The 23,968-nt window shown below is 39.3% G+C and overlaps 1 protein-coding gene across 1 annotated transcript in view; it reads right to left on the bottom strand.

Annotated features, from left to right (window-relative positions):
• The window catches only part of LOC105756400 (zinc finger protein 555-like), a 46,210-nt gene extending 25,094 nt beyond the window's left edge, over positions 1 to 21,116 (bottom strand). Inside the window, 5 exon segments of the mRNA XM_023733152.1 lie at positions 13,727 to 14,520; positions 15,256 to 15,441; positions 15,834 to 15,958; positions 20,549 to 20,651; positions 20,815 to 21,116. Of these exon segments, the coding sequence (XP_023588920.1) occupies positions 13,727 to 14,520; positions 15,256 to 15,441; positions 15,834 to 15,958; positions 20,549 to 20,651; positions 20,815 to 21,116 (1,510 nt within the window).
• Between the last annotated feature and the right edge of the window lie 2,852 nt (positions 21,117 to 23,968).

Consider the following 23,968-nt stretch of genomic DNA (forward strand, 5'->3'; position numbering starts at 1 on the left):
CAGCTCTTTTACTTCATCATTTCTTCCTTTTGCTTTAGCTACTCAAAGTTCAAAAGCAAGTTTCAGAGTCTCTTCTGACATCCATTTTGGTCTTTTCTTTTTTTCCTGTCTTTTTAATGACCTCTTGCTTTCTTCTTGTATGATGTCCTTGATATCATTCCTCAACTTGTCTGCTCTTTGGTCATTAGTGCTCAACACGTCAAATATATTGTTAAGATGGTCTCTAAATTAAGGTGGGATATACACAGGGTCGTGCTTTGGCTCTCGTGTACTTGTTCTAATTTTTTTTAGCTTCAACTTGAATTTTCATATGAGCAATTGATGGTCTTTTCCACAGTTGGTCCCTGGCCTTGTTCTGACTGATGATATTTAGCTTTTCCATTGCCTCTTTCCACATATGTAGTTGATTTGATTCCTGTGTATTCCATCTGACAAGGTCCATGTGTATAGTTGTCATTTATGCTGTTGAAAAAAAGATATTTGCAATGAAGAAGTCATTGGTCTTGCAAAATTCTATCATGCAGTCTCCAGCATCGTTTCTACCACCAAGATCATATTTTGCAACTACTGATCCTTCTACTGTTTCCAACTGTTGCCTTCCAATCACCAGTAATTATCAATGCATCCTGATTGCATGTTCAATTAATTTCAGAGTGCAGAAGTTGGTAAAAATCTTCAATCTTCATCTTTGGCCTCAGTGGTTGGTGCAGAAATTTGGATAATAGTCGTATTAACTGGTCTTCCTTGTAGGCTCTATGGATATTGTCCTCTCACTGATGGCGTTGTACTTAATAATCTCTTATATCTCAAATGAGATACTTATTAGCAAATTACATTAATCTTTGCAGTGCTACAAAAACATAATTAACATGGTAAAAAAAAAAGGAGAAAGATTGTATTTCATTTGCTCTCTAATAAGTCACAAAGGTGTTACATTTTTTCTCTTCTCTACTTAGTGTCAAAAGTGTGAGCATAGGCATGGGATACCTATGAAAAAGGAAAATGGGTTTTTGGGGTTTTGTCGGTTATTTAAACAAAAAGCTTCCAGCTTCTCCTTCTGTAAAACACATTAAATTTTTTCTTTTTAGAATATCAAATATACCTTCTTCTCTACTAAATGCTACTCAAAATGATCGTTTATGTCTGGAGCTCACCTTCAACCTACAAGAAACGCTCAATGATTCTGCGTGTCTTGGTAATGTAACTGCTGCTTCTTTACCAATGGCTTTTACTTGCACTCAATTCTTATTGCCTTGGACTAAGAACTTTTAAATTTTTCAAAGAATTATGTTCATGACCTGAGAGCATCTCTGGTGAAATGAGTTCCTTTACATGGCCTTTTGCCTTTAACAAAGAGCATTCTAATACTTAAGGCATTTGACATGACTGAGGCTTCTGAATAAAGTGTAGGCCGAATTCCATCTTAGTTGAAGAGACTCTATCTTGTATTTTTAAATACAGCTTCTGTTGTACAGTATAGCCTTGTCACTTTTGTAAATTTTCCACTGCACCCCTCGACCTTGAAACAAGTAAGTTCTACAGAAAAGTGTGGTTTTGTTACGAATAGAAATGACTGATGTTGAGAGCAGCTTGTACAAGTGTTTGCGATATGACTCTAGTTTGTATGCTGATTCTCAGAAAATGCCACCTTTACTCCTTGAAAAATGTTTTCCTGACCCCCTTACAATATTTTGTACTTTTCCATAAAACTTGTTCAGTCTAAACCTAAGGGCAATCTAACTGGCTGTTGTCAGCCAGTTGCCAACTCTGTAAATGTCTGCCAATCTGTACTCTTGTTCCCGGGTCCTTTGTGGTTTTTGCCTTCATTAAGCCTTAGTAAATGAACAGTTCCTCGCAGCACACTGCAAAATTCTTTGTTGTGTGTATCCCCAACCCAGATTGTGATTTTCTTCATTAAATCTCTCTTGTTGAAATTTTAACAGAGTTAAGAGTCACTCTTTGACATTATTTGTGGCAGCGGTGGGATCCAAAGGTGTATCGCATGCAGCCAACCAGCAGAGTGTAGAGGATTCAGACATTGTGCCAGCTGGGTCACTTATACCCTCCATTTCCACAAAAATTTGGGAGTCATCTCCAGGTTAAGCCTCTCATTTGAAGCTCTCTGAGGGAGTTTTTTTCCTTTAAATTTCGCTTCTTCCCTTTTATTTTCTGTTTCCCCTGTTGAATTTAATTTGGTTCTGAGATGATTGAGAGCATCTTTGCATTTGGTAATTTGGTTTTAGGGTGGTGAGAGCACCTTTGAATCAAACGTGTGTTTGTGCCCAACTCTACCAGAATGCTGTTAGAGGAGGTTGTGCTGGTATTCTAAAGTGGTGAGAATACTTTCAAATCTAGTCAAGGTTTCTTTAGCTCACAGGTTCGGGTCAAGTTTTCCCGCGTGCAAATTTGAATGTAAAACAGTATAACTTTGACAGGGACAGTTCGGATAATATGTTGCCACTTTGGGGAATCTTTTAAACTTTCAAAATTAACTTCTCTATAGGGTAAATTAGAAAAACAAGGCTCCAAAGTAAAACAGCCTCAATAAAATACATATTTTGATTGATACTTAGAAGCTTCAGAAAGACAACAAGAAAAAAAAAGGGCTTCCAAGGGAGGAAGCATTTCCAATTTAACTAGACAACTGACAATAATGCAATGCTAAGCACCTTCTCCCTTTCCTCCTACTGCTGTTCTCTCTACTCCTCTTCTGGCCAACTCTTCTTCATGCCTTCCCTTGCCCTCCGCTCCTTTGACAACACCATGACTAAGCTTCCTTTCCTCCCTAAAGAATCAACATAAGAGCCATTAAATAAACATTACTGCTGCTCTTCCTAAAATGTCCTTTAATATAACAGAGACTGCTATTTGTTGGTATTATGAAAAACTTGGGCATCCTCAAGCGGCATTACTGCAAAAAGCCTGGACCCTGGAAAACTTTGAGGAAGAAATCCACAGCTTACTAGAGATGCCTTTTAAGGATAAACCCCGAGGTACCCAGGGGACACCCTGAACTCATGGCCTTTTGGCTACAACAGCTGCAGTCTCCCAATCAAAATTTTAAAAAAATTCTGTTAACCGTAAGCCTGGCACTAGCAACTATTATAAGAAACTGCACATTTGAAATGGGAATGCCTTAAGCTAAGAGATAAAATTAAGCTTTTACCACCTGCTAGTGAGTTACATAAAACCCGAGCTCAAGGAACTTAACAGACACTTTTTGCACAGTGAGACTTAACTCACAAGGCTAACGCTTCTCTTTTTCAAGTTTCCTGTCTTGTTTTGCTGATTTTGTCTTCTGCACAGTTAAAATGTAGCTGTTTTGAAGAAAAAGGAAATTGTAGCTCTTCCTGAATTAAAGTTTTTTAATAATGTATTCTGGATGCTTGTATAAGTTAAGAAGAATTAGAAACTAGTATTTTGTTTTCAGGATTTTTCATAAAAAGATACCAGAGAAAATAATCCAATGTTCCAAACATTTTTACAATTGTAGCATGTACCTAAAGTTTATCTTGACTGCTTAACAATGTATGTGGTTTTTCTGTTTTGGTTTTCTAAGTTTTGTCTTACCTCAGCAAGTCATAACTGGCAGTCACTGGGTTTTGTTTTGTTTTGTTTTTGTTTATTCCTCTCATAAGGCAGTCCTTTAAGTCTTAGTTTTTTTTCTTCTTCTAGGAAAAACTGCTTTTTGCTTATATTTTATAATCTAGACTTTTGATAACTACTCTAAGAAATTTTAATATAAGCTAGTCTATATGAAAACTGCACTGGAAAAAAGATAGTTTTAATTGGTATAACAAGGCCTTAAAAAGAGACAAGTTATTCTGATTTTCTTCTTCAAAAAATCCTATAAAGCACGGTAACAAAGGTTATGAAAATAATAATTTCATAACTCCAGATGGTATTAAATCGGAATGTTGCTTTAAAGAACTTGCTGTCATTAGTTTAATAATAAATAAGTGCTTATATAAATTCAATGATCCTAACAGTCCCAGGAATTAATGAAAATAAATTTTTTCTGACAAAGATGTTTACGTCAACCTTGTAAACAAACATGCTAAAAACAAAATCTTTCCTGGTAACTTAGATATTATATGAAATGTATTTTATTTAAAGAAAGGGAGTTATTTTTATTACTAAGAAGACTAAACTGCTTACCAAAAAAGATAAATAACCTAGACATCAATAGAATTTAAAATCAGAAAATTACTGTTTTAAGACAGTCACCAGAATCTAGATGAATCAGCAACAAAAAAGCCCATGAACAAATCTATAGTTAGATTTAAAAATAATAATAAAGGTTTAAATGGAATTATAGATTATTTAGACAAATTTTACTCCAAGAATTACTACATTTTATAATGTATAGGCTGAAATTACTTTCTAAGATTTTTAAGTAACTTAACTGATATTAAATTAATGGATATTCATTATAATTAAAGTTTTAAGTTCTTACACTTTATGCCACAGAGAAAGGATGCTAATAATGAAAGTGTTCATTTTTCCCACCTAAAGGGCTGTGCCCTAAGAGGTATTTAAAAAGGACAGAAAAATTTTTAAAGTCTAGTAAAAGGAATTTATTTGATATGGTCAAAGTTCTTGTTTGCTGCTACTAAAAATCTAATGGGTCAATTTATGAGATTTTTTTAAAAGCTTTAACGTCAACATATAAGGCAAAAAATGGAGTTTTTTTATGTTTACATAACAAGATTTTCTTTAATTACTAGATAAAAGAGTTAATTTTACTCTTTGTGCATTCTGCCTGAAAGGCAAGGGTTCAGTAAAATTCCTGAATGGAAAATGAAGCCACGTGGCTTTAGAAAAAGCTAAAGTTTTTACTTTCAAAATCTTTAATTAAATAACTCAAACATTGTTCTTCAGTGACCTATAATGAACTCCTGAAAACTTTAAATTTTATGAAAAACCACAAAGGATTTATTTCTGTTTTATAAAGAAGAAAAATGATAAAAGGTTCATTTAATATATTATAAATTACATAAAACAAATTACTAACTTGATCACAACTCTATTTCCTTTGAATCTATCATCATCAAAACTACTAATTTAACTGGGACAATCACATCATTTACCCATGAAGTTTTTTTACTATTCAGATGTTTAGAGACTTAGTCTTCCTAGTATATTCTTAGTATATCCTATTTAATATAAGGTCACTGCGAGTAGGATATGACTTGATGGCAGCAGGTTTGTTTTTGTTTTGTTTCTCAAGATTCTATGTTGTATCTAAAGGTCTTTGAAAATAAGGTTAATCATTATATTATCTAATTTTTTTTAATTGACTTTATTTGGCCTTACCTTACTCTTGTAATTACCATCAGGTCCTTCATTTTTAACAACTATTGTTGTAAGTTAACCATTGCCATCTTTAAGACTGTCATTTGCAGATAAATTCTACTTTGCTGATTCACTAAAAATGCTTTGACTAAAATATTTTGACAAAAATGAACTATATCAGACTCATGAAAAGGACCATGATACCTGGAACATGGATATCATTGAACTGAAGTCAAGATTTCTAGAACCCTCATGTAGAAACTGATGAAGTTTTCAAACTGCTCTAAGCCAGAATTGCATGGAGCCAAAATTAACTTGATAAAACTGAGTAAACTAAAAGAATTACTGTAAAGTTTTTATTTTTAAAATCTTTCTCGTTTCTATTATTGTCAAGTAACTTATCTGTCACACTTAATTCCATTTTAAAACAATATTTTTCACAGGTGAAAGAAGACTTAGATGACAAAAATCGGAATTCCAACATCTGCTTAATGTTGCCCCATGTTCTCCAGGGACCCTACACCTGGCCGTCCCTCTGACCATCCACGTTCACCAGGGTCCCTACACCTGGCCATCCCTCTGACCGTCCACGTTCACCAGGGTACCAAAACCTGGCCGTCCCTCTGACTATCCACGTTCACCAGGGTCCCAACACCGTCATTCTGACCATCCATGTTCACCAAGGCCTCTATACCTGGCCGCCCCTCTGACCATCCACGTTCTCCAGGGACCCTACCCCTGGCCGTCCCTCTGATCATCCACTTTCACCAAGGTCCCTCCCTCCACCTGGTAGTCCTTCTGACTACTAACTTTTATCCTACTAAATTACAGAGAATTATAGCTTGGATCCACCTGTCCCAATTTAAAAAAAGTAAGGGGTGGTAAGAGCTCCTGTTTAGACTGTTCAACCAACTGAAGGACTCAAATTAAAATTTAAACGTCACCAGGATCAGAAGCAGGCAACATCTGGCGTAGACAGCTTTTCCCGAGATCTCAGGACCAGGCCTGTATCTAATCTTTGTTAATATGCACTTCTAAAATTATTGGACTTTGTCTTATATCTTTAGAATTACTTTATCTTAAGTATTTTATACATGTTTTATTCCTTTAAGAATCTTAGTCTTTCTCTTTTAGATGAAAGTTATTTACTTTGATATCATTGCCTTTCTGTTCAATATTACAGTTGTTTGGATATTAATTACTCTGACACATTGCTGTTTTATGATTCCCTGCTTTCTCATACAAATAATAATAGTTTTAATAATACTTGCTTTTCTTTAAGCTAACATTATTTTAGCAATCAAGGTATACCACTTTTATTTGAAATAACCTTGAGTTATATACTTAATAGTAATTACTTAGATATTTTACTAATAAGATATAATTATTATACTTGTCTACTAATTTGCATAGGCATAAAAGCCAATATTACTACTATCTACTGAATAACTTTCTATGCTATCAATAGCCTTGCAATTTGCTTCATAACTTTTGCCATTCTCCTTTAATTGCAATATAGAATTAGTATTCTTACTTTAACATTTTATTTTCTTTTTTCCTTGTAAACCTAAATCCCTCATTTTCAATGCAAGTTATTGAAACAATAGCTCTTTATATAATCCATATTGCATTTGAGTCAGTTTTGTAATATCATTTAGGTTTCTTTCCCTGGTAACCAAGTTCTGCATTATAAAATTCTTTTCAATTTTTGTATTTCTGCTTTCTATAATTCCTGTTAATGCTTGGAAAAAACAATGCATTTGTTAAGTTGATTCAATCAGTAGCTCGTGCTGAGAATCTTACTAACTGTTGGGTCTGTCATCCCTCTCCAACAACCAAATATTGCAACACTTTGCTAGGGACACCATTAAAAAGGGTCACCTAATTTGCCAAATCAGCTATTAAATTATCAAGACAGAAATGGACTCACCTGAACCGTGACTTGAGTCCTTGTCCAGGGGAAGTAATTCCCCTCTAATCTGGCCTTCCTTCCAGTCAACCCTCTAGATTTAACTTTTGGCCTTACATTTTGATTAGAAACCTCCTGTCTGTCAAGTTGTTCCTTCCAATTCAACCTTGCTCTGTTCATATCCCCGATATAGAGGATCACTGAAGCAGAGTGTTCAAGGCATGGCATGGTGAAGAGATATCATGAAATGATGCCCAACTACAGTGTCTAGGGTTTTAGAGGCCTAAGAAAGACCATCTAAAACCCACAAAAGTCCTTGCAGAAAACAAGTTACTCCTTTGTGGGCAAAGTAAGACCTGCTCGCCCTGAAGATGAAACTCCCACATATAGTGAGGCAAAGAATTAGTCCATGCAGAAGAAGACAGTCTTATAATGGTAATCGGCAAATTTCTATGGATATTCTTGATCAAAAGTGTGGAATGACAAAGAACATTCCAATATTTCAGACATTTGATGACTGAGGCTTCTGACTAAAGTACAGGCCTAAATCCACCTTAGCGTAAGAGACTCCATTTTGTATTTTTAAATACAGCTTCTGTCAAACAAAACAGCCTATTACTTCTGTGAATTTTCTACTGCACCTCTTGACCTAGTAACAAGTTCTACAGAAAAATGTGGCTTTGTTAAGGTTAGAAATGACCGATGTTAACAGCAGTTTGTACAAGTGTTTGACAATTCTTTGTACTTCTCCATAAACTTTTTCAGCCTACGCCTAAGGGAGATCTAATCACCCTTAAGGATTGTGGTCAGCCAGTTGCCAACTCTGTGTCTGCCAATCAAACATTGTACCTGTTACCAGCTCCTTTGTGGTTTTTGCCTTCATTAAGCCTCTGTGAAAAACAGCTCCTCAAAGCACCCTGCAAAATTCTCTGCTGTGTGTATCCTCAACCCTGGTTGTGATTTCTTTCAATAAATCTCTCGTTAAAATTTTAAGAGTTAAGAGTCATTCTTTGACACTTTGGTTCTTTAGAAAAATAGCTTCAGAGAGTTTTCCCTTAAGCTGTAAGCAGTTACCTTTGCCCTTGTTTTCTACCCCAGAGGGTTTGTTGCTTTTTTCCACATTGATTGACATTTCCTGGGTAAGATCTAAACAACTTGATGATTTGATACTTATTCTCTGGCCCTGGATTAGTATGTACCTTGCAGGGACTGGTGAATATACTATGAAAATGAAGTGACTATAGACTATGCAAATGAAGTGACTACGGTCCACTGAGGTTTTTGGTCCGTTTATGGGCCCTGCTAGAAAGGTCGTGTCTTGAAATTAACAGGTATTTTGCTTAATAAGCAGCCAGGCCCGCAGAGGTAAAAGAAAGGAGAAAAGGCAAGAAAAGAGAAGCAAAGAGTGGAGGTGAGAAACACCCTAAAAGAACTATAACATGAGTCACGGGCTGAAATACTGAAGACAGCAAGAAGCCTGGAAGGGAACCTGCAGCGTAGCTGGCGGTGACTGGCCCAGAAAGGATCTTGTGGCAGAGTTGGTAGTAACAGCAGAAACCTGCTGTTAGGAATGCAACTAACAAAGAGCTGAACAAAGCTGCTACACTGGCTATAAGCAGGGTCCCTCAGCACTGGAGAAGTTGATGGCACCAGTCCTAAAGGTAGAGGCCGACATGGCGGAGAGGGGGCATTCACAATCAAGAGGAGGCCTGTCTTGAGAGGCCTGAGAGGAGGCCTGTATGGCTGAGAGGGGGTGTACATGGCAGAGAGAAAGTCCTCCTTGTCCACCTGGCTGAGAGGAGCTGAGAGTGCTGATGTGCACTGAAGAAGGGAGGGATGTGCACTCTACTTCAGGGAAGCATTCCAGGCCTCTCCTATGTGCTTCCTGATCCTGAGTTGTAGCCTGTTGATCCTGATCCTGAGTTGTACCCTGTTACTTCCTAAATGTGACAAACACTTTAAGGAGTAAGATGTCACTAAGGATTAAGGTGCCCCTGACCCAAGCCAAGGTGTTCAATCGCCTCATATGCATGCGAGAGCTGGACAATGAATAAGGAAGACCAAAGAAGTAATGTCTTTGAATTATGGTGTTGGCAAAGAATATTGAATATACCACGGACTGCCAGGAGAACAAACAAATCTTTCTCGGAAAAAGAACAGCCTGAATGCTTCTTAGAAGCGAGGATGGCGAAACTTCATCTCACATACTTTGGACATGGTATCAGTCCCTGGAGAAGGACATTGTGATGGTTAAGATTGTGTGTCAACTTGGCTGGGCCATGATTCTCAGTGTTTATGTGTGACCACCCCCACGATGGAATCTGCTGTGAGTAGCCAGTCAGTTGAAAGGGAGTTTCCTTGGGTGTGTGGCTTGGATCCAAATATAACTGGATGTTCTGGCTTTTGCCCTCTCTGGATCCTGCAGCTGCCTATTCGTTTGACTTCTGGTGCTTGGGACTTGAGCTAGCAGCTTACCTGATGAACTTGGGATTCACTGATCTGCACAACCTGTGAGCAAAAGCCCTGCTCTCTGAGCTGCTGATCTTGGGTTTGTCAGCCCCTGTAGCTACTTGAATCAGGAGAAGTTTTCTGGTCTTGCCTGCTGATCTTGGGATTTGTCAATTTTCACAGCCTGTGACCAAGAGCCCTGCTCTCCAACTTGCCAATCTTGGGTTTGCCAGCTGCTGCATCTACGTGGATCAGGAAGACTCTACCCTGGTCCAGACTTGGGATGTTCCACCTCTACAACCACATGAGCTGTTTTCCTTGATATAAATATATATACATTTATATGTTTTACTGGTTTTGCTTCTCTAGAGAACCTAGACTAAGACAGTCATGCTTACTAGAGGGTCAGCCAAAAAGAGGAAGGCCCTCAATGAGATGGACTGACAGTGGCTGCAACAATGTGCTCAAGCATAACAGTGATCGTGAGAATGGCACAGGACAGGGCAGTGTTTCATTCTGTTGTACATAGGGTCACTATGAGTCGGAGCAGACTCAATGGCACCTAACAATTTCCTAACAAATCAATTAAGTATGGTCTGTGAGTTCTGTATGGCCATTATGGATTATCAAAGCCCGAAGTGAAGAGTGCCATGAGGGACAGCTAGTATCACAATTGGTAAAAAGGATGGAGAGTGGTGGTTTGACCTCTACCTCATAGGAATCAACTTTGGGCTGATCCTGGTTCTTATCATAAAGGTATCTAGACAAAGTCTGCTGCTGCTGCTACTACTACTACTAGAGCACAGCATTAAATCCTGCCCTCTTGAACACTCACACAAATCCTTTTTTCCTTTTTTTATTGTTGTACTTTAAGTGAAAGTTTACAATTCAAGTTAGTTCTCAAACAAAAATTGATACATTGTTATGTGACCCTAGTTGCTCTCCCTATACTGTGACAGCACACTCCTCCTTTCCACCTCTGATTTCCCATGTCCATTCAACCAGCTCCTGACTCTCTTTGCCTTCTCATCTCACCTCCAGACAGGAACTGCCCATTTAGTCTCATGTATCTACTTGAGCTAAGAAGCACACTCTTCCCAAGTATCATTTTATGTCCCATAGTCCAGTCTAATCTTTGAAGAGTTGGCCTCAGGAATGGTTTTAGTTCTGAGTTGACAGAGAGTCTAGGGGCCATGCTTTCTGAGGTTCCTGCAGGCTCAGTCAGACCATTAAGTCTGGTCGTTTCACTAAAATTTGAGTACGGCACCCCACTTTTCTCCTGTTCTATCAGGGACTCTGTTGTGTTCCCCATCAGGACAGTCATTGGTGGTAGCTGGGCACCATCTAGTTCTTCTGGTCTTAAGCTGATGCAATCTCTGGTTTATGTAGCCCTTTCTCTTGCGCTAATACTTTCCTTGTGTCTTTGGCGTTCTTCATTCTTTTACTCCAGGTGGATTGGGACCAATTGATGCATCTTAGATGGCTGCTCACTAGCTTTTAAGACCCCAGACACCACTCACCGAAGTAGGATGCAGAACATTTTTTTAATAAACTGTTATGCCAATTGAGCTAGATGTCCCCTGAAAACATGGTCCCCAGGCCCCCACCCCTGCTACTCTGTGCCTCAAAGTGTCTGGTCATATTCAGGGAATTTCTTAGCTTTTAGTCCAGTTGTGCTGACTTTCCCTGTATTGTGTGCCTCCCCTTCACCTAATTCTTATCTACTATCTAGTTAGTGAATAACCTTCTCCCTCCCTCCCCACCCTCGTAACCATCAAAGAATGTTTCCTTCTGTGTTTAAATCTTGAGTTCTTATAATAGTGGTCTTATACAATATTTATCCTTTTGCGACTAAATTCACTCAGCATAATGCCTTCCAGATTCACCCATGTTATGTTTCATGGATTCATCGTTGTTCATCATTACGTAGCATCCCATTGTGTGAATATACCATAATTTGTTTATCCATTCGTCTGTTGATGGGCATCTAGGTTGTTTCCGTCTTTTTCCTATCGTGAACAGTGTTGCAATGAACATGGGTGTGCACATATCTACTCATGTGACGGCTCTTATTTCTCTAGGATATATTCCAAGGAGTGGGATTGTTGGATTGCATGCTACTTCTATTTCTAGCTTTTTAAGGAAGTGCCAAATCAGTTTCCAAAGTGGTTGTACATTTTACATTCCCACCAACAGTGTATAAGTGTTCCAGTCTCTCCACAACCTCTCCAACATTTATTGTGTTTTTTGAATTAATGCTAACCTTTTTGGGTTGCGATGGTATCTCATTGCAGTTTTAATTTCCATTTTTCTAATGGTTAATGATCGTGAGCATTTCTTCATGTGTCTGTTAGCCGCCTGAATGTCTTCTTTGGCGAAGTGCCTGGTCATATCCTTAGCCCATTTTTTAACTGGGTTATTTGTCTTTTTGTGGTTGAGGTTTTGTAGTATCTTGTAGATTTTAGAGATTAGACTCTGATTGGATATGTCATAGCCAAAAACTTTTTCCCTGTCTGTAGGTTGTCTTTTTACTCTTTTGGTGAAGTCTTTTGATGAGCATAAGTGTTTGATTTTTAGGAGCTCCCAGTTATCTAGTTTCTCTTCTGGTGTTTGTGCATTGTTACTTATGGTTCGTATTGTGTTTATGCCATGTATTAGGGCTCCTAGCGTTGTCCCTATTTTTTCTTCCATGATCTTTATCATTTTTGATTTTATATTTAAGTCTTTGATCCATTTTGAGTTAGTTTTTGTGCATGGTGTGAGGTATGGGTCTTGTTTCAGTTTTTTGCAGATGGATATCCAGTTCTGCCAGCACCATTAGTTAAAGAGACTGACTTTTCCCCAATGAACGGACTTTGGGCCTTTGTCAAATACCAAATCCTGCTTTCCTTGAACACTCACACAAATCACCAAACAATTGCCCCATTCTGAAAACTACTCCTTTTAAACACCCTGTGACAGAGCCCTACTACAATCCTTTATCGTGTGCTCGTTCCAACTGCTGCAACTCAATACACTCAATTTTCTTTAACTACAGGTGTGATCTGAATGGATTTTGTCTACAGAGCATTGAAAAGCCTTTTTTTTTTACTTTTAACAATGGTTAAGAAATCATTGTAATAACAAATAATGTATAAAAGAATGAAAAAGTAAGATTTACATGAAAGAAAAATGCCTGAACTCATATGCACCTAGTAATACTGACTCGGAATGTGCAATACTTAAATTGAAAAACTTTGGGTTGATTTGAAATCTATCATTACAATAGGATCTTTAAATATATACTCTCAGTAAAGAGAAAGTAAATTACAAATATCTCCCGAGTATTTATTGGGAAGTAGAATGCAATAAAGACACTGGCAATTAAAAAAAAAGATTCAGGAAGAAAAGTAGACTACGTGTAATATGTAACTCATATCAAGTATCTACCACAGTAAACCTATTAAAAAATCCAAACAAATGCCACATTGTTGTTCTAATAATCATTACTTATAAAACCTCATAAAAAACACATACAAGTTAAGCCTACATTTATTAAAAATAAATCTTAAAACATCCATAAGTCTACGGAATTCAAACTAGAAAAACTTACTAAATAAGAAAATAAGAAAAAACATCACCTGTCAAAATTTGTGGAGCCCTGGTGTCACAGTGGTTAAAGGGCTTACCTGCTAACCAAAAAATTGGAAGTTTGAACTCACCAGCCACTCCACAGAAGGATGTGGCAGTCAGCTTCCATAAAGATTTATAAGCTTGAAAAACCTGTAAAGCAGTTGTACTCTGTCCTGTACCATACCTATAAGCCACAAGAGACTGGACGGCAACGGGTTTGTTGGTTTTTTTTTGGTCAAAGCTAACATACTATAGTGAAAAAAAAAATACATACAGAATTCTTTCTCCCTTACTGTTTATTTCTGAAAACTAGTATGTAGAAATACACGATCTATACGTCCACTTTAAGGATGAGGTACTGATAAAGGCAATAAAACATAATTTTTATGAGATTTTTCTCCTCATGTGAATTTTCTAGAGCATGATTAATGAATTACTTTTCAGGAGGCTTTCCTACCTTACATTTATAATATTCTTCTCTAGTATGTGTTCTCATATGATATTTTAAAGCTGAAGAAAATGCAAATGCTTTCCCACATTTCTTACATTCATATGGTTTCTCTCCAGTGTGCATTCTCATATGGACTGGAACAGATAAGGGACTCTTGAAGGCTTTTCCACATTCCTCACATTTGTAAGCTATTTCTTCCCTGTGTGTTCTTATATGTGTTTCTAAAGATATGGGCCATTTGAAGGCTTTCCCACAGAGCTTACATTCATAGGGTTTCTCTCGACTGTGTGTTGTCATATGTCTTCTTAAAGATGAGGGCCAGGGGAAGACTTTCCCACACTCCTTACATTCGTTCAATTTCTTTTCAATGTGAGTCCTTTCATGCCTTTCGAAGGATTTGAGAGAACTGAAGGTACATCCACATTGTTTACATTCATAAAGTTTCTCTTTCCTATGAAACTTTTCATGATTAAGATAGGATGGGTAACGAATGAAGGTTTTCCAGCATAATTCACATGCATAAGGTCTTTCTCCACCGTGAATTCTCACGTGCCTTCTTAGTTCTGATGTAAAATAATAGCATTTCCCACATTCTGAACATTGATATGGTTTGTGTCCGGTATGACGTGCGTTGTGTCTCTTCAATGACCAACAAGACATAAAGACTTTTCCACACTCGGTGCATTCATATGGATTGACTCTAGTAGTTGTTTTCTTGTACTGATTAAGATTTGGAATCTGGCTGAAGGTTTCCCCCCACTGATTACCTTCATTATTTTCACAGAGTTTCTTGACCATATAATCACTGTGAAAACATAGAAGCATGTTATTAATAACATATAAATGATTTATTAATATTTGTTAATAACAATTAGGATTCCATTTTAACCATTTTCATAATGAATATAAATTAGACCTTCCCTATTTTCCAATCTGTCTTGGAACAAGTACAGCTAGAATGCTCCTTAGAAGCAAGGATGGGGAGACTTCATCTCACATACTTTGGACATGTTATCAGGAGGGACCAGTCCCTGGAGAAGGACATCATGCTTGGTAAAGTAGATGGCCAGTGAAAAATAGGAAGAGCCTCAACAAGATGGACTGACAAAGTGGCTGCAACAATGGGCTCAAGCATAACAATGATTATAAGGATGGTGCAGGACCGGGCAGTGTTTCATTCTGTTGTACATACGGTCGCCATGAGTAAGAACCAACTCATGGGCACCTAACAATTTTCTAGCTTATGGGAATTGTTTGAAAGTGGAATAATTTGAATATTTTGAAAGAGGACTAGACCGCAACCATTATTAAAACCGTGTTTCTTATATACATACGCATTTTTTGATTATTGTTTCCAACAGAATTATGTTTCAAACACTCAATGTGTAAGTCAAACTTAATGAAAAATTTGCAGTGAATATTTCTTGTGATAAAACAAAGATGGAGCTGGGCATATCTGGTTTTTTTGCTCATTCATATTTTTTTTTTTTAATTTCATGAAATACTAAGATTCTCTCCTGGTATACTGTGTTCTACTCACCTCAGAGGTATCCCCTGGTTTTTATGATGATGTTCAATGTTAAGGCCTTCACAGATTTTTAGAAAAATGGAAGCCCAAGAGTCATTTCTTCTAAATTTTAGTATTTTATCTTCATTGGATATTTTTTCCTCAGGGGTACTCTCTTGAGAAATGGACCCATTGGCTTTAAATGGAGTCTCATCATCAGAAAGCAAAAAGTGAACAAATCTTACAAGAGGGAAGGCTCCTGTTAGCAAAAAAAGGTTGAGGTATTCAAAGACTTCATCAATAACAGGTACAACAGGTCAAAATGGAAAGCAACTTCAAAGACACAGTAAAATTCTTGCAAAGTTTTCAAAAACAAACTTCTTTGGGCCCCAAAATGACCAGTGAAACCTATATCCACGCTGATGACAGTAAGGAAGATTCAAGTCTTTTAACCGAGACAAAAAGACAAACTCAGTTTAATACATAGATTCTAACCTCCATGATGGTGGTGACCCTGTCTGTCTTACTGATCAATGTATTCCTCCTTTCACATTCCAAATTTTGGAATAGGCCCAATAAGCAAAAAATGCTTGTTAACGTCATCCTTACCTACTGATGCCAAGTTCCTGAAGGTTTCCAGCATCACGTCTCTGTAGAGCTTCCTTTGAGCAGGATCCAGAAAAGCCCACTCCTCCTGAGTGAAGTCCACAGCCACATCCTCAAAGACGACTGACCCCTAAAACATACACCTTATGTACGCAGACTCCTACGCATCTGTCAGTTTGTTGTACTCCAGGGGCTTTCGTGTTGCTGTGATGCTGGAAGCTATGCCACTGGAATTCAAATACCAGCAGGGTCGCCAAGGGCAAACAGGTTTCAGCTGAGCTTCCAGATTAAGACAAACTAGAAAGAAAGACCTGGCAGTCTACTTCTGAAACGAATTAGCCAACGAAAACCTAATGAATAGCAGAACATTGTCTCATATAGTGCTGGAAGATGAGCCCCTCAGGTTGGAAGGCACTCAAAATATGACTAGCGAAGAGCTGCCTCATCAAAGCAGAGTTGACCTTAATGACGTGGATGGAGTCATGCTTTAGGGATCTTCATTTGCTGATGTGGCATGACTCAAAATGAAAAGAAACATGTACCAACATCCATTAATAACTGGAATGTGGAATGTATGAAGTATCTAGGAAAATTGGAATTCATCAAAAATTAAATGTATAAAAATCGATATCCTAGACATTAGTGAGATGAAATGGACTGGTATTGGCCATTCTGAATCAGACAATCATACCGTCTATTATGCTGGCAATGACAATTTGAAGAGGAATGGTGTCATATTCATTATCAAAAAGAACATTTCAATATCTATTCTGAAGTACAATGTTTTCAGTGATAGGATAATATCTATATGACTACAAGGAAGACCAGTTAATACAACTGTTATTCAAATTTATGCACCAACCACTAATGCCAAAGATGAAGAAGTTGAAGATTTTTACCAACTTCTGCAGTCTGAAATCAATCGAACATGCAATCAGGATGCGTTGATAATTACTGGTGATTCGAATGCAAAAGTTGGAAACAAAGAAGAAGGATCAGTAATTAGAAAATATGGCCTTGGTGACAGAAACAAAGCCAGAGATCACATGATAGAATTTTACAAGACCAACGACTTCTTCATTGCAATTACTTTTTTTCAAGAACATAAACGGCGACTATACAAGCGGACTTCGCCAGACAGAATACACAGGAATCGAATTGACTACATCTGTGGAAAGAGGCAATGGAAAAGCTCGATATCATCAGTGAGAACTAAGCCAGGGTTCGACTGCAGAACAGACCATCAATTGCTCATATGCATGTTCAAGTTGAGGCTGAGGAAAATTAGAACAAGTCCAAGAGAGCCAAAGTACAACCTTGAGTATACCCAACCTGAATTTTGAGACCACAGGAAGAACAGATTTGAAGTGCTGAACACTAACGACCAAAGACCAGATGAGTTGTGGAAGGATATCAAGGGCATCATACATGAAAAAAGGAAGAAGTCATTAAAAAGACAGAAAACAAAGAAAAGACCAAAATGGATGTCAGAAGAGACTCTGAAACTTGTTCTTGAACATAGAGAAGCCAAAGCAAACAGAAGAAATGATGAAGTAAAAGAGCTCAACAAAAGATTTCAAAGGGTAGCTCGGGAAGATAAAGTAAAATACTATAATGGCATGTGCAAATACCTAGAGTTAGAAAACCAAAAGGGAAGAACACATTCAGCATTTCTCAAGCTGAAAGAAATGAAGAAAAAATTCAAGCCTTGAGTTGCAATATGGAAGGATTCTACAGGGAAAATATTAAATGATGCAGGAAGCATCAAAAACAGATGGAAGCAATACACAGTCAGTATACCAAAAAGAACTGGTCAACGTTCAACCATTTCAGGAGGTAATATAAGATTAGGAACCAATGGTAATGAAGGAAGAGGTCCAAGCTGCATTCAAGGCACTGGTGAAAAACAAGGCTCCAGGAATTGATAGAATACCAACTGAGATGTTTCAACAAACGGATGCAGTGCTGGAAGTGCTCACTCGTCTACACCAAGAAATCTGGATGACAGCTACCTGGCCAACTGTCAAGGATTGAACTGTGTCCCCCAAAAATATCTGTCAACTTGGCTGGGTCACAATTCCCAGTATTGTATAATTGTGTACCATTTTGTAACCGGATGTGATTTCCTTATGTGTTGTAAATTCAATCACTATGATCTAATAAAATGGATTAGCAGCAGTTATGCTGATGAGGTATACAAGACTGGATAGTGTCTTAAGCCCATCTCTTCCGAGATATAAAGGACAGAAGCAAGCAGAGACACATGGGAATCTCACACCATCAAGAAGGCAGTGTCGGGAGCACAGCGCGTCCTTTGGACCTGAGGTGCCTGCACTGAGATGCTCCCAGACCAAAGGAAGACTGATGCATCACAAGGACCTTCCTCCAGGGCCAACAGAGACAGAAAGTCTTCTCCTGGAGCTGATGCCCTAAATTTGGACTTGTAGCCTACTGTACTGTCAGGGAATAAACTTCTCTTTGTTAAAACCATCCACTTGTGGTACTTCTGTTATAGCAGCACTAGATGACTAAGATACCAACTGACTGGAAGACAACCATATTTATGCCTATTCAAAAGAAAGGTGATCTAACTGAATGAGGAAATTATCGGACAGTATCATTAGTATCACATGCAAGTAAAATTTTGCTGAAGATCATTCAAAAGTGGCTGCAGCAGTACATCGACAGGCAACTGCCAGAAATTCAAGTCAGATTCAGAAGAGGATGTGGAACCAGGGATGTCACTGTTGATGTCAGATGGATCCTGGCTGAAAGCAGAGAATACCAGAAAGATGTTTACCTGTGTACTATTGACTATGCAAAGGCATTTGACTGTGTTGGTCATAACAAATTATGGATAACATTGCAAAGAACACTTAATTGTGCTCAAGAGGAACCTGTACATAGATCAAGAGGCAGTTGTTCAAACAGAACAAGGGGATACTGCGTGGTTTAGAGTCAGGAAAGGTGTGCATCAGGGTTGTATCCTTTCACCATACTTATCCAATCTGTATGCTGAACAAATAATCTGAGAAGCTGGATTATATGAAGAAGAACAAAGCATCAGGATTGGAGGAAGTCTCATTAACAACCTGCGTTATAGAGATGACACAACCTTGCTTGCTGAAAGTGAAGAGGACTTGAAGCACTTACTGATGAAGATCAAAGACCACAGCCTTCAGTATGGATTGCACCTCAACATAAAGAAAACAAAAATCCTCACAACTGGACCAATAGGCAACATCATGATAAACGGAGAAAAGATTAAAGTTGTCAAGGATTTCATTTTACTTGGATCCATAATCAACACTCATGGGAGCAGCAGTCAAGAAATGAAACAATGCATCGCATTGGGCAAATCTACTGCAAAAGATCTCTTTAAAGTTGTCATGGATTGAATTGTGTCCCCCAAAAATATCTGTCAACTTGGCTGGGTCATGATTCCCAGTATTGTATGATTGTGTAGTCTGATGTGATTTCCTTATGTGTTGTAAACTCTATCACTATGAGATTATATGTGATCTCCTTATGTGTTGTAAATTCTATCAGCGTGATGAGGTTATACTGATGAGGTTGACAAGATTAGTTAGTGTCTTAATGCAGTCTCTTTTGAGATATAAAATAGAAGTGAACAGAGACACATGGGAACCTCACACCACCAAGAAAGCAGTGCTGGGAGCAGAGGGCATCCTTTGGACCTGAGGTTCCTAAGGAGAGAAGCTCCCAGACCAGAGGAAGACTGATGATATGGACTTTCCTCCAAAGCTGATGGAGAAAGTGTTCCCCTGGAGCTGATGCCCTGAATTTGGACTTGTAGTCTACTGGACTGTGAGAGAACAAACTTCTCTTTGTAAAGCCATCCACCTGTGGTATTTCTGTTAGAGCGGCACTAGATGACTAAGACAAAAGTGTTAAAAAGCAAAGATGTCACCTTGAAGACTAAAGGACACCTGCCCAAGCCATGGTGTTTTCAACCACCTCAGATGCTTGCAAAAGCTGGACAATGAATAAGGAAGGCTGAAGACGAATTTGAATTGTGGTGTTGGCAAATTATATTGAATATACAATAGGCTGCCTAAAGAACGAATAAATCTGTCTTGGAAGAAGTACAGCCAGAATGCTCCTTAGAAGCAAGGATGGCGAGACTATGTCTCACATACTTTGGACATGTTATCAGGAGGGATCAGGCCCTGAAGAAGAACATCATGCTTGGTAAAGTAAAGGTCGTGAAAAAGAGGAAGACCCTCAACTAGATGGACTGACACAGTGGCTGCAACAATGGGCTCAAGCATAAAAATGATTGTGAAGATGGTGCAGGAGCGGGCAGTGTTTCTTCTGTTGTACATACGGTCACTATGAGTCGGAACCGACTAGACAGCAACTAAGAATATTACTCTTAGTAAAAATTATCAACAATTAAAGCCTCACAGCTTGTTCACAAATAGTTGATAATGATTTTGTGACTTGGAGAAGGGGAGCTGGCATTTGGGAATGCGGAGAGGTATCTTCGATTTGCAGATTTAACACCAGCCCTAGAAAGAGGTAAGAAGGGCGCACAGGGTGGTAGATTCCCGCATCAGGAAGCCTCGGGGGAAACCAGATCCCCTGGGGGCATCCAGAGCCCATCCAGCCAGGCTCAACCCGTCGGGCTCTGTGGGGAGGTAGGGGGGAGGTCCTGAGAGCTCCTCCCACTAGCATCCCCAGATCGAGTCGGACCCACCCCACAATGTGTTCGTGACGCGGGGCTCTGGGTTCGAGGCGAACTCGCCGCGATCGGGGACGAACAGGACGCCCGGAATTTCGGCTGCCCGTGCGGCGTCGCGCTGGGTACGGGAAGGCAGAGGGCCGAGCCGCCCGTCCGCGGAATCGGAGCCGGAGACCCCGGAGTGTAGGCGATGGGGTTCAGGCCTCTCTCAGGCTAGTTTCAGCCGGTTGGAATCGGCCCCTCCCCTCGAATCTGTCTTTGGAGACGATGCCCGCGCTCACCATCTCGCCGCTTCCGGAGCCCTCCGGCGTCCTCTCCGCGGGAAACGGGACACCGCGGACTGAGCAGCGCACGCCGGGAGCCTTCGCGCCGTGACCGCGCGGGGCGATGACGTCTGAGCGGGTTTGTGGAACGACATCCTTCCTTGAGGCCCCTGATTGGATAGTTTTCCAGATTCCGCCCAGGCGCTCCTGATTGGACAAACAGGCCTCGCCCCCTGCACGATGAAAGTTGTGGTGCTTCCGCGGTCGCTCCGCTGAGCGGACCCGGCTTCCTCCATGCCCTGCTCCCGGGGCTTTCGCATTTAGCACACGCGCTCCGGCCCGGGGGGGAAACTGTCGTCTCCTCCGCAGCTGCGCGGCCTCCCGCGCTCATCCCTGGATGCAGGGACACAGGTGTGCTCACGAAACTCCAGTGTCTCAGGGAAAAACGAAAAACTTCCATTGCAGTCAGTGAGACAGAGGTATAATATTCTGACCATGCTATCTAATTTTAATCTGTATTTCTAGTCTAACAGCTATGGTTTCATAGCTCAGTGGTCAAAACAAGGATGTAAAACCATATGCCCCAAGTGGTCTTGACCAAAGACCATCTACACCCCTCAAAATACAAGTAACTGACAAAGAGCATTCCAAAGCTGAAACACTTGGCGTGACTGGGATTTCTAGCTAGGGCCCGAGCAGAATCCTTTCTCATCCTAAACGACTCCATCTTAAATTTCTAAGTGTCTCTGTGATACAATGCCGCTAGTCATTTTTGGCTCCCTACTCCCCTAGAGGAAGGGCTTCCGGTTAGAAATGGCCAATGGTAAAAAAGATGACTCAAGACCATGTAGGTATTAGAAGTCCAAAACATGTGGCCTAAATACTATCCAGTTCCCTGAAAAAGTCCCCTTCACCTTCCCCAGGTGAACTCTTTAAAATTTGTAAATAAATACTGACTCTTCAGATGAGGAGAAACAGAAACTACGCGGCAGTATGATAAACATTACCGTTAATAATAAGATAAGCTGAGGCTCAGATTGACACAGTGATCAAGCCTTCACAAACCCGCGATTGGCTTAAAAAGATATACGTGTCTTTCTTAGATTGCTTATAATGTGGTAATCTTAAGGGTATGTGAGGTAGGGACGATGGCAGGGTAGCTATGTCATCATTACCAGACATTTCTCACTCAGGGCAATTGCAGTTTAGTTACATCATCGTTTCCAGACACTGCTTAGTTTCATGGTTATGTATGCACGGAAAATGGCTGTTGCTAGGGTGGAAACGTCACTAGCCACAGAGGAGTCGCACTCAATCCTCAAGTCGGCCACCTCAGATCTTCTCAGGTACCTCAAATTTTAAAATCCCCCTACATAATGTTAAACTACTCATATTCTGGCACTTAATAAGCATGTCATGGATATGACATGGCTTTTGGAAACTAGGTTAGATACTAATTGGGAGAAATTGGTGTAAGAATCCCATTATTAAACAGTAATTGAACAACAGAGCAGGACCTCTCCTACCAATAAAGGGTCCCAATCCTGCAGCCTCCAAAATGGGGAATCACAGACAAGACAGAGTTTAAGATGATCCAAGGGATTCATAAAAAATAAATATATGCTTATAATTTTCACTGAAAACAAAAAGAGGATAGCTATTTATAAAACTTTGATGTAGATTTGTCACTACTGACTGTTGTTAGGTGCTGTCAAGTCAATTTCAACTCATACAGACTCCATGTGACAAAAGTAGAACTGCCTTGATAGGGTTTTCTTGGCTGTAATCATGGAAGCAGGCAACCAGGTCTTTCTCCCACAGAGCCCCTGGGTGGGTTTGAACAGCCAACTTTTCAGTCAGCAGCTGAGCACCTAACCATTGCACCACCAGGATTCTCACTACTGACTACTATTGGGCATATACTGGATTTCTGAATACTTGGAAGAAAAATCAGGTGTTCCCAAACCAAGAGGGTTCAATAGATTCCTAAGTCACTAACTCAATTCTGCACTATATTGGTAGTAAATGGATTTTCTAATTATATATTTATCAATATGTAACCATACTTTAGTTTTATATATTTCTGCAAGGAAGCCATGACTTAACGTTAATACAAAGAATAAATGCACAAATAAACAGTAATAAAAATTACTGTCTTAGTCACCTGGTGCTGCTCTAACAGAAATACCACTAGTGGATGGCTTTAACAAAGAAAAGTTTATTCTCTCACAGTCCAGTAGGCTACAAGTCCAAATTCAGGGCATCAGCTCCAAGGGAACGCTTTCTGTGTCAGCTCTGGAGGAAGGTCCGTGTCATCAATCTTTCTTTGGTCTGGGAGCTTCTCTGCACAGGAACCTCAGGTCCAAAGGATGCCCTCTGCTCCCAGCACTGCTTTCTTGGTGGTATGAGGTTCCGTTGTGTCTCTGCTCGCTTCTCTCTTTTATATCTCAAAAGAGATTGCATTAAGACACTATCTAATCCTGTCAACCTCGTCAGTATAACCTCATCACAGTGACAGAATTTACAACACATAAGGAGATCACATATAACCTCATCATAGTGATAGAGTTTACAACACATAAGGAAATCACATCAGATTACACAATCACACAATACTGGGAATCATGACCCAGCCAAGCTGATACACACATTTTTGGGGGGACACAATTCAATCCATGACAATTACAAAATTGACTTTTCTACTCCTAGAATTGATATTGTTCGATAAATTCCACATTCTGTTGGATCACCTTTCTTTGGAATGGGCACAAATATGGATCTCTTCCAGTCAGTTGGCCAAGTAGCTGTCTTCCAAGTTTCTTGGCAAAGACAAGTCAGCACCTACACCGCTGCATCCCTTTGTTGAAACATCTCAATTGGTATTCCATCAATTCCTGGGGCCTTGTTTTTCGCCAGTGCCTTCAGTGCAGCTTGGACTTCTTCCTTCAGTAACATCGATTCTTGATCACATGCTACCTCCTGAAACGGTTGAACATCAACCAGTTCTTTTTGATGCAATGACACTGTGTATTCCTTCCATCTTATTTTGATGCTTCCTGCATCATTCAATATTTTGCCCATAGAAAATTTCAAAATTGCAACTCGAGGCTTGAGTTTTTTCTTCAGTTCTTTCAGCTTGAGAAATGCTGAGTGTGTTCTTCCCTTTTGGTTT

Source organism: Trichechus manatus, unplaced genomic scaffold, assembly GCF_000243295.1.
Source record: "Trichechus manatus latirostris isolate Lorelei unplaced genomic scaffold, TriManLat1.0 scaffold00057, whole genome shotgun sequence".
Taxonomy (NCBI): Eukaryota; Metazoa; Chordata; class Mammalia; order Sirenia; family Trichechidae; genus Trichechus; species Trichechus manatus.